Source organism: Prinia subflava, chromosome 1 (genome assembly GCF_021018805.1).
Source record: "Prinia subflava isolate CZ2003 ecotype Zambia chromosome 1, Cam_Psub_1.2, whole genome shotgun sequence".
NCBI lineage: Eukaryota > Metazoa > Chordata > Aves > Passeriformes > Cisticolidae > Prinia > Prinia subflava.
This window is the reverse complement of record NC_086247.1, coordinates 139,143,711-139,156,824: the sequence shown is the minus strand read 5'-3', so window position 1 is coordinate 139,156,824 and position 13,114 is coordinate 139,143,711. Positions and strand designations below refer to the sequence as shown.

General features: G+C 38.3%; 1 protein-coding gene across 12 annotated transcripts in view; it reads left to right on the top strand.

The window, feature by feature from the left end:
• Positions 1-6,850, top strand: part of ZNF438 (zinc finger protein 438) — a 52,326-nt gene extending 45,476 nt beyond the window's left edge. For all 12 annotated transcript variants that reach the window (XM_063414690.1, XM_063414680.1, XM_063414651.1 and 9 more), the window contains 2 exons: positions 2,010-3,843; positions 5,068-6,850. In XM_063414690.1, the coding sequence (XP_063270760.1) occupies positions 2,010-3,843; positions 5,068-5,674 (2,441 nt within the window). In that variant the 3' untranslated portion in view covers positions 5,675-6,850. The remainder of the gene's footprint in view (positions 1-2,009; positions 3,844-5,067) is intronic.
• Positions 6,851-13,114: the final 6,264 nt, after the last annotated feature.

Here is a 13,114-nt window from a genome sequence, read left to right as displayed (position 1 = left end):
TTACTCAAATGCAATAGGAAGATACCTTGTAGGAAACAAACCATCATCTGACTAACAGAAATCTCAGCAGCTGAAAATATAAAGATTTCTATATATTTAGTGACTAGATTAAAAAAATACAAATTGAGACTAAAAAGTGCTGTAGGGAACCATTTTTAACCATATCATGTTTCTGCTTTTTCCAGGCTGCACAAACCTGGACTTATCCCTGTGTGTGGGGATCTCAGTATTTGTGTAGGACTTCCAGATGTAAAGTAACCCAGTCTGCACAGAATGTCTAGAAATTCAGAACATCTCTGCAGACATTGAGGAGAAAGAAAGTTATGGTGGTGCCCAGTAGTTTCACTTAACTGGAGTATAAAGAAAGTGCATAATGGGCTTGGGGTTTGATGCAGTAGATGGCAATAAAAGGATCAAAGGCTTATGCCCTGCATAGTTATTGCTCTGTGAATCTGCTGATCAAAGAGTTTTGAAAAGCATCAGGTCCACTAAATATGAGCTGTACAGTTTATATGTTATTTCTCAGTGAATCCAGCATGTCCTGAAGGCAGTGGCTTTACTGGACATGTGCATACCATGGATATACATATATATCTGTCCAGGAGTTCTGGTCATGAAACATGAGAGGTCTGTAGCTTGCAGTGCTTGTTGCAAAGTGTGTGACGTCTGAGAACATCATCCAGGATTGAGATAAATTTACTGGAGTTTCCAGTGTTGGTACTAATTCACAATTACCTTTTTAAGTCCAGAATTACATATAAATGCATTTGTAATACAAGTCTTTAAAAGGGCAAGGAATGGAAACTTTCCTAGGGAATTACCTTACTACAATATTTCAAGGTTGCAGCATTTACTTTCACATGTTCTATTCAAACGTGATTCCTCTCTCAAATGATTTTTACTTATGTGCAAATTGCCTTTCTGCCTAGGATTTTTGTAGCTGAATTTTTAGTGGTAGCGATTGCCGTTTTTCCAGGAAACCTATTCCAGGTTTGGAGAACTGGAAGCATCAATAATTGAATGTGGGAGTAGGTAATGAGATTGATAGATGAAATTGAAGTGGCACAATTAACTATGTATCAACTCTTTTTCTGTGGAGTATGAAATGTCAGCACGTGTCTTTGCTGTCTAATATATATTATACTGTATGAATTTTATAATTTTCCTTTTGTTTGTTTTAATTATCCTCACATTGTTCTTTACTAAAAGAAGAATTTGCGACTTATGAACACAAATAGAAACAGGAAGAAATTGTTATATAACCTTGATAAATTGCATCTATCAAGAAAATGTATAAGTGTTTTACTACAGTAGTTCTATTGTGCATTAGTGGTACCTGAGTAAATTTTGTGATTGAGTATTTAACAGTAGTTCATATTCATGTATTTTTTCAGGGCCTCTTTGATTTTATTATACATTATTTGTGTTTTGTAGCAGTAATTTTTCTAAGACGTCATCAGGCAAACTTTAGTCTGTACTGATAAAACCCACAAATTCTAAATAGTAGAGAATGTCTGAAAGATGGCATGATTCTGTTTGAGATACATGATCAGAGCTGGTGCTCAGAGAAGTTCTGTGTTGTGGAACTTAAATCCTGTCTGTTTTTCCAGCAGAATATTGCCAGCATGCTCTTGCAGCTTTTCCAGGGCTCTAAAGGCTTATGTGTGTATTTGTATCTGAAATTCCATCTAGTTCCTAACCTAGAATGAAACATCCAATTAAGATTCGATTAAGAGGAGTTGTTTTGCAAATCTGTGTTCAAGCATGTTGCTTCAGACAGTGTTTTTGTCTATGAAACTCTTGCAATTCTAGATCTAATTTGGTAGTCATTTAAGTGCCTAAATATTTTTAATAAGCTTGTGTGTCATAATATCATTTGTAAGTTTTATTTTTGAGAGAGTAATTTTTGAAAAACACTATGTATCTTTTACATCTTTGCTATGTTATGTATCTTTTACATCTTTGCTATGTTATGTATCTTTTACATCTTTGCTATGTTATTCTTACAGATAAACAGAAATCCCCTCCGGATATAATACAAAGTTTTCAGAAGAAAAGTCAGTTTAGGACCATTGCTCCAAAAATGGTACCAAAAATTTTAACACCTGGAGTAGTTTCTTGCCTTCAGTCATCTTTGCCTGAGCCGGTGACACCAATTTCAGCTTCAGGTTCTAAGCCCCTGGTGGTGCCAGCTCAGAACTACGCTGTCATGCAGGTGGCTGCTCACGAGGGCATGTTTTCCCTGTTGGCTGTGCCCTGTGTTGCACCTGCCCTAACACAGCAAGTTCAGCAGTCAACTGTGGCCCCCTCTGAAAACCTAAAGGTGCCCATCCCCAGGTACCAATCTGTAAGAAATAAACTGCTGAGTGACAAAAAACTGGTACAAATCTCTGGTTTAAGTGCACATAACAAGATTCCTACCAAAGCACTGATCTCATCACAGACTTCCCCCATGACTGCTCTACCTGAGGACTCTCCTGAAGCCCATTCTAGCTCAGATTCAGCTGAACAAGGGTTGATAGCAGACTGTGACTCAGCTGAAATTGGAGCTGCCACATTAGTAAATAAAAGCAACTGTGTGGAATCTGGATCTCTTTTAATGAGCAAAACTGAAATTGCTAGCAATAATATTTCTGGACCATCTGTAGTTGAAAACTCTCTATCCAAGCTAGCAAGTACAACTAATCCCATGAAACTAAATCTACACTCTGTGAAGACAGCATCGGAAACCACAAGAGAGTCACTCCTGACATCTGAGAAACTAAAGGAAAAACCCACAAATTCTACAAATCCTGTTGCTGTCTTGCCACCAGCGGTTTTTGGCAGTACAATTCAGATGACTCCATCAGCACCAAAAGGAAAACTTCCTATTTTGCCTTACTTGAGAATGAAAAACTCAGTGTTCTGTAAATCTAAGCAGAATACTAATGGTATGGACATACCTGGTCATTCACTAAAATCTGAATGTGAAAAGATACCATCTTTGATGAAAACTAAAGCCTTTGATAAGCAATTAGGTGTGTCATTTACACAAGTCCCCAAACAAACCATCCAAGAAAATACCTTCTCTCCATCCAGCAATGTGGATGATGTTGACAGTCTTAAAAAAATGAACAGTGCAACCTTTAAAAGAAGAGGCAGGAAAAAAAGAGCCCCAGAAGATTTATTGGCTTTTCAGGTCAAGCGAAGGAAGTGCATCATTAATAAGTTTCGAGAAGGAAGAGAGAGGGCAAAGGTTGAGATTCAGACACCTGAAGACAATAAAGCAGAACCAGTGAAAAAATACCGCAGTATCAGACCAAAACCAGTGGTAGTTGTGCAGGGGCTCACACCGCTGGCTCCTGCAGCAGTTGCAGAGACGTCTCATGAACCATTTTTAAATGGTTCACTTGCCAATGCATGCTTAAGTTCCAAGCACAGTGATGCTACATCAGCTAAATCGAGTGATCCAAGTAGAAATGGGTGTTCAGCTGTCCCTAAGCTGCTGCACAGGTGTCATGTTTGTAACCGTGCGTTCCAGTTCAAGCACCATCTCCAGGACCACATGAACACGCACACGAGCAGGCGGCCCTACAGCTGCAGGATCTGCAGGAAGACATACATCTATTCTGGGAGGCTGAGCACCCATATGAAGCTTCATCACAACGAAGGCAAACCCAAAAAGCTGGTGTGCTGTGAATTCTGTGCTAAAGTTTTTGGCCATGCGAAAGTGTACTTTGGCCACCTCAGAGAAGTCCACAGGGTTGTTATCAGCACAGAGCCCTCCACTAGCGAGCAACAGACACAAGATACTTTAAAGAAGAGAGACAGGAACATGAAAGAGGCAGAAGAAGCTACAGAGAGGTGAGAGTTTTCACTAATTAAATGCTAATGAAAGTGGGATTTCAAGTCGTCAGTGGAAATTTATAAACATCATCATTATAAAAATTCGTGCTTTTTTCTCCCTAGTGGTTTAAATATTCCATTTGAATCCAGTCAATCCATTAGACCAACCAGTGTATTTTAGCTGATTTATTAACTATAAATTATTATTGACACTTGAATATCCAGAATAATTTTGCATATATTCTAATAACACCTGATATACTGCCATATGTGAGTCACTTGGTTTCTTGTGGTTATTTTCACAGAATTAAAATCAGGCCTTCAATGTAACTCCTCACTGCAACACTGCAGTTCCATTTTACTTCTTTTACTTTTCATATCTCCACACTCTGGACTATCAGTCCGAAACTTTCACGGTCTTGAGACTAAGAAACATCAGTACTTCTCTGTCAGTCTTACTGCTGTCATACAGTGAATCATTCAGTTTAGCTGTTTTGTTGGGTAATCTGTCTAATAAGTATAAATTCACAGTATTACGAGGTCCTTCTTGTAGATGTTATAAGAAGATGTCTGAGGAGATCTTGTTTTGATTGTCTTAACCAGGGACTGCCTGTGTATCCTTTATACTGCAGAGCTATTCTCAGTCAGGGAGAGGGGCTGTCCAATTGCCAGTTAGGTATTTAAACTTTTCTAAACCATGTTACCCACTTGTGAAAAAAAGAAAAGGCAAGAAATTTTGAAATTCCATAGTTTCATAGTTTCGATCTTGGAAAGGGAGGTGGTTTTGGCTCAAATTGACCCAGATCACTCACTGTAAACAAGTAGGTTTCTCTTACTTATGCATTACAGGTAATAGTCATTTTCACATTTCTAGCACAGCACTAGAAGTATTTGGATTCGCCTCACTGAATCAGGAACTTTAACAAAAGTTATCAGCCTTTTATTAAAGGCTGGTGTTGTTAAAAGGCTATTTCTACCAAAGCTAATTTTGGAGGCAATTCTTAAACTCAGAAGTGTCATTTGATTTTAGTTTTTTCCTTAACAGCCTTACTATTATTTATTTGGTTTCTTTTTTTTCCCCCTCTTCTGAATTAATTAGATACTGTTGAAATAATGCCCATTTTTAATTAAAATTGTTTCATGACTGTCATCTCTTGGAACTCGTAAGGACAGAAATCACCATCCCTCTTCTCTGCATGGCTAATACTTAAATAGTTTGTATTTCTTTTTTTTTTTTAACAGGGGAAATAACTGCAATTTTGAGGACCTATTCCATAACCCAGGAGAAGTGAAATTACAGGTCAAATGTGGTCGATGCCAGTTTATTGCAGAGTCCTTTGGTGAAATGAAGTTTCACTTACTGTGCTGTCATGGAGAAGAGATTCAGGGAAGAGTGAAGGAAGGGGTTTTGCATGGAAACAGAGGAACAAAGGGGGAACTGGTCAAACATACAACCCACGTGTGGAAACAGCACAATGAGAGAAAACGTTTAGCAAAGTGCAGTGCCCGTGAGGAGGAGCTGTATGCTATTCCAAAACCTAAGAGACAGATATACTTGCACCATCAAAATAATGTCAATATTTTACCTAAAAGTGAACTAACTCAGTCAGGAAGTAATGAAGCCTCCAAGGTGCAAAATGTGGAGTTTGGTACACCAAGGAGAAAAGTAGAATTTTGGTCTAAAGCAGGCTATAACTGCATTTTGTGCAAACAGATTTTTGGAAGAAAAGAAGATCTTTGTAGTCATTGGCAGAGTCATCATAATTGTGAAGACCCTTCCACTTTATTGACGATTTTTACATTGGTATCAAAACAAGGAATTATTGAACTTTCTGATAATGGTGAATAATGAAGCTCAACTCTACAATGCTGTGAAAAACATTAACTACCTTACCAAATGTTTTTTTCACTCTCTTGCTAAACTAATTCAACAGATGTATCACTTCACAGGTTTGTTAGTTGGGTTTGTTGGGGATTTTTTTTTAACCATACTAACCCTTATTTTGGTGACTAGAAATGTGTTTATTCCGTATCATTCCAGATGGGTATATGGAACCTGGTTATAAATCCTTGTACTTAAAATCCTTCAGGAACTTTATAACAGCAAATACTCAATTCTAATGGTTAACCTCAAGGAAATATATTTGTGAGTTAAACTAAACTGTACACACAGAAATAAGCCAATTAATATGAAGTAAACTCAGTCTTAAATGAAATTACAAACCTGACTGGAAGTCTGGTCCCAACTATGCGTCCAGATTTTGTGGTAAATGCATATTTCCATGCAATTCTCTTGATCATTTAAATGTGTGTACATGCAGCCAGCACTCAAGAGCTTTATAGTCTATAATTGAAGAATTTCTAATTCTTGTTTTCTTCATTTCAGTGCATTGCTTGCAGGTGTTTTTGGTGTTCAGTTCTGTCCTGGTAACAGCAAAGGTCTTTGTATTTTAGAAGTAAAAACTCTCCATGTATTTATTTGCCTGTAGCTTTTTGGGTTGAAGATGAGTTGCCACCTATTAAGATGGAGCCCAGCACATCACCAAGGGGGCAGGTCCTGTCAGGCTGTAAAGGAGTAGAGTTCTGGAACTTGGTTTTGATGAAAAGGTTATTGAAACCATTAAATCCAATTTGAAATTGGTGTTTAAACTGCTTAAAGCCTTATGTTCCTCTGAATTATTTTGGGAGCAATAATGGAGGCAAGTCTAAGAAATCACCACATCACTCTCCAACAGAAGTCAGAGCATGTCAGAGAGCAAGCTGAAAAATACAGCAGTACTGTGCCTACAGTACTACTCTATTCATTCCTTCTTGTGGTCTGCTGTAATTGAGGCATTGCAATGATAAAAGAGTCATTCCTAAAAATGGTCTTGGTTGCTTCTCACTGTTTTGCAAAAATTGTGGTGATGAAAAATGAGAAGTGGTCTAAAAATGTTGGGCTTTCTGAGTGGGATTGCACAAGCTGTTGCAGTATTTTGTGTATGTGTTTTGTTTTTAAACAGTAAAGGCAATTTTGATGACCTAATAGTTTTGAATGCGATTTTTTGTTGTATGGTGCTTTGCCCTAAGTTGAACTGTAAGGTAGGAATCAGGAATAACAAAAGATAAAAAGAAGATGCCCATAGAGCTGTACAGGTGCCTGGTAAGGTAGAAGAATTCCCATGGATTTTCAAAACTTCCTTCCTACTATTTGTTGCTATAAATTCTGATTTGTGGCTGTTTCTTTGCTTTCGTATAATGGGTTTTTTTAATGCTGAATTACCTTAAAAGTAGTACTTGTTCTTATTCTTGACACATTCATCTTTTCATACTTACAATATATTCATATTTATTTTCACTGGCATATTTGGACAGGATAGCTATTTTTAAAGTCAGAGTTTTATATCAGACTGAGGTTGTATTTTACTTAGTAGTGTTGCATTTAGCAGCATTTTTTACCCCTGCAACTTAATCCTTTAACCTTAAAAATCAAACAGCAGGGTGTTTTCCATGAAACAGAAATGTGAGAACAATCCTTCCTTCCCATAGTTACACTGTATCAAAGGGAAGTTCATTCTCAACATAAAGCATGCATTTTATGAGTTTGGAAAAACCATTTAAAAGGTTTGATCATGATTTTTTTTTAGAATGAACATTAAATCACCCATCCCAAGATATAGTTTAAAATGAGCTGACACAAATTCAGTGCTGAGACAGAGTCCCTCCTGTTCAGGAACAGGAGGCAGCAGCAGCAATGGCAGAGTAGCCTTTAAAATTATTTTCAAAAAATTATTTGTTAAAAACAGTGGTGCATCAGAGCCAGTGATGTAGATGAGTTGTTTGGGGCTGGTCATCAGGCAAGAGGTGCACTTTCCCTGAAGGGGGAGGTGCAGTCATGATGGGAGGTAGGGGCTGGAATGAGGGAGTCAGTTGCACTTTCTTTAATAGAAATTTTCATGTGCAGTCTTTTCATCATATTTTTGTACTTCTCTCCCTTTCTGCAGGCCAAATGGGTAAAGGAGTCTCAGCTTTCAGCAGTTTAAAGCCTGAAAACATGTTTTAAAGCATGGTTTTAAGCCACTTCTCAGTGTCCTCATAAATGTTTAAAATTAGAAGTCTTTTTTTTTTCCAAGTCTGAAAGCATTCTTATATTTCAGGCTATTACAATTTCAGTAGATTATGAAAGGTTGGGATTTTTGAAAATAGCTGTGCATTAAATACAGATGTGTCCTTTGTTTAAAATGTGTTTGGCATTTGTGTTCATTTTGATAAGATTTGGAGGTCTGAAGTGAGCCTTATGTACTGCAACATTTAGTAGTGTGTGTTTGCTATTCAGCAGAAGGGTTGTTACAAATACAATTTGCTGTTTGCCTTGAAGCTGGACAAGTTAACATCTGGTTTTGCACACAAATTATATTTTTAAATTGTTGAAACGAATGTTATTGTTTTTGTAGCTGTAGTTTTGTTCCCCTCTGATTTTTCATTAATTCTCTCTTTCAGCTTCAACTTTAGAGCTGTTCCTCACATGGAAAGTTGTTCCTTCATCATCACACCATAAATAATCAAAGCTGGAGGAGTTCCATCACTTTTCTGGCTTGCAGAGTATTGCCCTTCTCCAGCTGCAGAGCTACAGTTTCCTATGTCTAACTTGACATAGTTGCTGGCAGTAAATGTTTTGCGTCATTTATTTATTAGAATTCAGTTTGCTGCTTTTTAGCTCAATCAGAGTTTCTGTCATACCTCATTAGATACTTATTTTATCTACTACTCACTGAGCTCTTTAAAGAAAGTGTCATAAGAAGGATGAACAGGTATTTAAAGGAGCAGATTTCTGCCCTAACTTCGTGCAGATGATGCTGATGGTTGAGGATCACCAGCTTATCTGGGCTCAGCCGTGTAGTACATTGTATTTCTACAACACATCCACCTACACATGCATGTATTTTGGAACGAAATGTATACTTCCAATTCAGCTGTCAGTTACTATTATCAAACCTGAGCAATGTAGGGTTGTGATCGTTATGCATAAAGATTAAAATGCTATTAACTGTAGTAGGTTTACTTGTCAAATTCCATAGAGCTGTGAAAAATGAAAATCTCTGCATGCTGAGTATGACACAGAAAATATCTGGTCTCATGAAGAAAATTCTGGCTTAAAGGTTGTCCTCATTTCAGTGTGCACTTTTATAGCTGATCTGTCACATTGCAGGATTTTCTCCACTTTTTATTAAATTGCCCTGAGTTTTCTTGGTGAAGAATACTGAAGAAGACCTGAGTCTGCAAGCAAGTTTCAGTAAAAAAAAAATCTCCTTTGTTCTAAACAAGTGGACACATTCCATGGGCTCAAAAGAGTCTTGGTGGCATTAGAGATACGTATATTTGTATATACATATATATATACATATATATATATATATGCACAATGTGGGGAAACATGCAAGGTTTGGGGTTCAGTGTATGACTTCATGAGGCTGATCATTCTGCAGTTCCTAAATAGAAACTAGAAATTCAAGTGTAAAACTAACTTGGTTTTCAGACTTGGGTGTATTTCTAATACCTTATTGACAAACCTTCAAGGAATCATGAAAAATGACAATAACATACTTCTCTACTTGTGCTTTGTTAGGCAATTTTTGGACATAGTAGTACCAGAGGTGTTGTAAAATATGATACTGCTGATGCTGTTGAGTACAAAGGAAGCTTTCTCCCTTTCATATTTTTTAAAATTTTATTGACTTTCCTGTGTAAGCATTAGAAATGATGGGATAAATTATGATTTCTGCTGCTGACAAGCCCAGAAACATAATTCTGAAGTTACTTTGCAGAAACCTCCCATTTTAATCTAGAATGACAGATGAAATCAGGAAGAAGCAAATTAAATTGGAAAGAGATACATGAGCAAAGTGTTCCCTATGAGGCTCACTCTGCACACTTACACCACTGTAGGTGATGTTTACAGATGACAGGTGTTCCACTGATGCATACAAGCATTTTGTTCTTATCTAGAGTTACTTAGATTGGCCATGGGAAATAGGAATTAAAAAACGTACATGCCTCTTTGGCTTGAATTTTTCTGCTAAATATTTCTGCTATTGTACCAGTCCAGATTGTGATTGAAGCCATGAAGATACTCAAGCACTTTCTAGGGGCGTTAGAGCAGATTTCAGTGGAGGAAAGGGAAAGAAATATGTGAGGGAAGTAGTGATGATGGAGGCTGGCACAATGTTTTGCATGTAAGTTCAGGCTTCAGCATGACTGGCCTTTGATGGAACTGTCCTGGTGTCTTAAACTTCTCCCTTCCACCTCTTCTGTTACATCATTCCAGATTCTGCTTCCACGTGAGGTACCTCAGTCTCTGAAGCACCCTCAGCTTCCTTAGGCATGAGCTTTTCCAAATGGCACAGATTCCTTTGCCAATGTCGTCTTCTTTTGGTGTCTCAGTTGCATGCTGGTAGTTAGGTGAGCCACATGCTGGCTGCTGAGACCAGCTGCTGCCAGATGTGAAAAGTGGTCATTCAGCTTTCTGAGGCAAGCATCTTTTAGGTTTAGCCTGTAAAAACAAGATCATAAGCTGCATCTGTGCTTAAAAAGGTAGGAAAATGGCTGAGTTTCCTACAGATGCAACACTCATAAGTAGTAGGGTAAAACAAGTGAAGTGTTGCTGTAAGAAAAAGCATGAATGTGATTTGGGGTATTTATGTGTCATTGTGAAAGACTCAAATGTCCTGTCACCTGGTTAGAATTAAATAATGGAATCAGAGAAGCTCCATAGAAGTGTCTCACCCAGATATGATGGCATAAAGCAGTTCAGAGACACTGTGACTGAGATCTCTCCCCTTCTCCCTCTCCTCCCCTCTCCTCCCCTCTCCTCTCCCTCTCCCTTTTCATTATCCAAAAGCTTGGAACTGAGTAGCTGTGCACACTCCTTTGCAGAATGTTTGAGGAAAGCAGGTTGCAGGGGATGCTGGAGGCCAGCCTCCTGCCCAAAGCAGGGCTTTGCACCAGCCAAGGAGCAGAGCAGTGGTTTTTGCTTTTTGGAAGCCACTTCTGTTGCAGTTCCCACTGGTCCATTGCCAGCCAGTGTGAGGGTCACGAGTGTAGACAAGGCTTCAGTGTGTCAGCTGACACTTCAGACACTGTCACAAGCTATTTTTTTTTTTACTTTTTTGAAGAAAATGTGACATTGGAGCCAAAAAAAAAATTGCCACAACCCCAAATAAAGTTCTACTTTCAGCTAGCAGTCCTTCAGTAGTGTGAACTTCTCTCAGCACAACTACCTGGTTTTGTTGCTCCAGACTGTGGCCAAGTCTCTTGTCTGTCCATTTGAAGCAGCTCACACTCCTTTGACTCTGCTTTTTCTGGGACTGCAGGCTCTCCTTTTTACTTACAGTGAATAGACCACTTTTTTTTCTACAGTTGATTTAAAACAAAAATAAAGCATTTTATTTCCTGAGTGCTCAGTAATTTTGTGCAGGTTCAGGTTTAATCTGGCTTTTGAACATACACCTGATCAAGGAGATCAATATACCTTCCTAATGCTAGGAGCAGTAAGTGACACAGTGAGGGAGGAAAGCAATAAATATCCCCGTGACAATACCTTTGAAGCAATGCAGTTGCTTGCCTTTCACTGGAAGTTTAATTTCTTCATGTTTTTAGTTAAAAGCTTTTAATAATTTTAACTGCAGCAAATACACTCCTATACTTTGCTATTCAAATAAATCCTTTTTCAGCTCCAAGTCCTTGGAATTTGAATCCTGTCCAGCCATATTCTGCTATCTGCCAATTCCTTGCTAAGTGCAAACCTGACACACTTGCCAATAAATCCACCTTTGTGCCACTTAAAGTCATCTGCTCTCTTTTCTTTGGAGCTAATCAAAGTTTGCAAGAAGACATTTTTTAAGGGTAACCGGCTCTAGGATTCAACCGATTTAAATTGCAAGGTAATTAAAGGAAATTGCAGTGAACTATAAAATAGAGAAATGGTATAGACAGTTTGAAAGCTCACTTACTTTTATTCTCGTCTATGAATATTTGGAGACAAAGTTTTCCAGGGTAGAATTTTGGGGGTTTATTCTGTTTTACGTGCTACTCTCCTAATCCACTTTTTAGACTCCCAGGCCCAGTACAGCAGAGCCCAGCCCTGGCTCTTGGGTTGATTGCAGCCTGTTAAACTGAAAGCACCACTTTATTTTTGCCTTGTGAGACAGCTGGGCTGATAAATGGATGGGATATCAGTACTCCAGGAGACAACTGCAATGTCTGCACAGGTTAATTGTCCCATGTCTTTGAAGAGCAGCATTTCCAGTGTCTTTTTACAGGTATGCACACACAATCACACACAAATTTATAAAAGGATTAAGTCTCTGGAATGCTTCTAGTTTGTGTGTTAGTGACACACTAGATGATATATTCTAATTATTTTTATTAAAATGTAGTAACAGTGTTATTAATGTATTGCTAATGTATCTATGGCTGATCTGAACCCTGAAATACACAGAGTTCATGCGAGTTCTTTGAAGAAATTTGATTAATTGTTGCATTGTTGGAATCTCTTTTTATAAAATGTTCCACTCCTGTTGGTTAACACCACTTGTAAGGCTGAAATGATATTTCAGAGAGTGATTTACTGGTCCAGCAGAAAAGTCTGGTGATAAACCTTTCCACTGGAATTTGCTTACATTAGGAAGCAATGCAGGTGGCAGTCTATTTCAACACAGAATGGATTTTTCCCCTTTCTCTCTGATAAATGAAGTGCTTATGTAAGGTGAGAGATTGAAAAAAATGAGAAACCCGCAGGCCTTAGATGATCCTTTTGAAAGCTCCACATGCAGGCAGAGGACACAGGGAAAGTCTGCTGCAGTTTCTGTACCTTCTGTACCATCACCTCACGTGTGATGGGAGCCCTGGGTGAGGCCTGGCCAGTCTGGAAATGCTGCACAACAGCAGCTCCTCACTGCAGCCAAGGGTTTGAGTCTGAACACAGCATCATGTGCAGCATGGAGGGTTTGCTGACACCAAACACATTTCATCCATCACTTGGTAATAAATTGTTCCCACACCTTCATGGTAAGAACTCTTTATCTTTTGAACTCTTGTCTTGTGTTCACTTTGTGCATAATAAATAGGATCTGGGTTTGAGTTAGTGCTCAGCAAATTCTCTATACTGAAGCTTCATTGTATGCCAGACTGCTCCCTTTGGCTCCTGCTGATGCAGCCATCTTCCAAACGATTCATTTGGTGTCAGTGACAAACATTTGATGGTTTTTGCTTTCTAGTATCATATGCAGATCTCCTAACAGTGTCATATTTT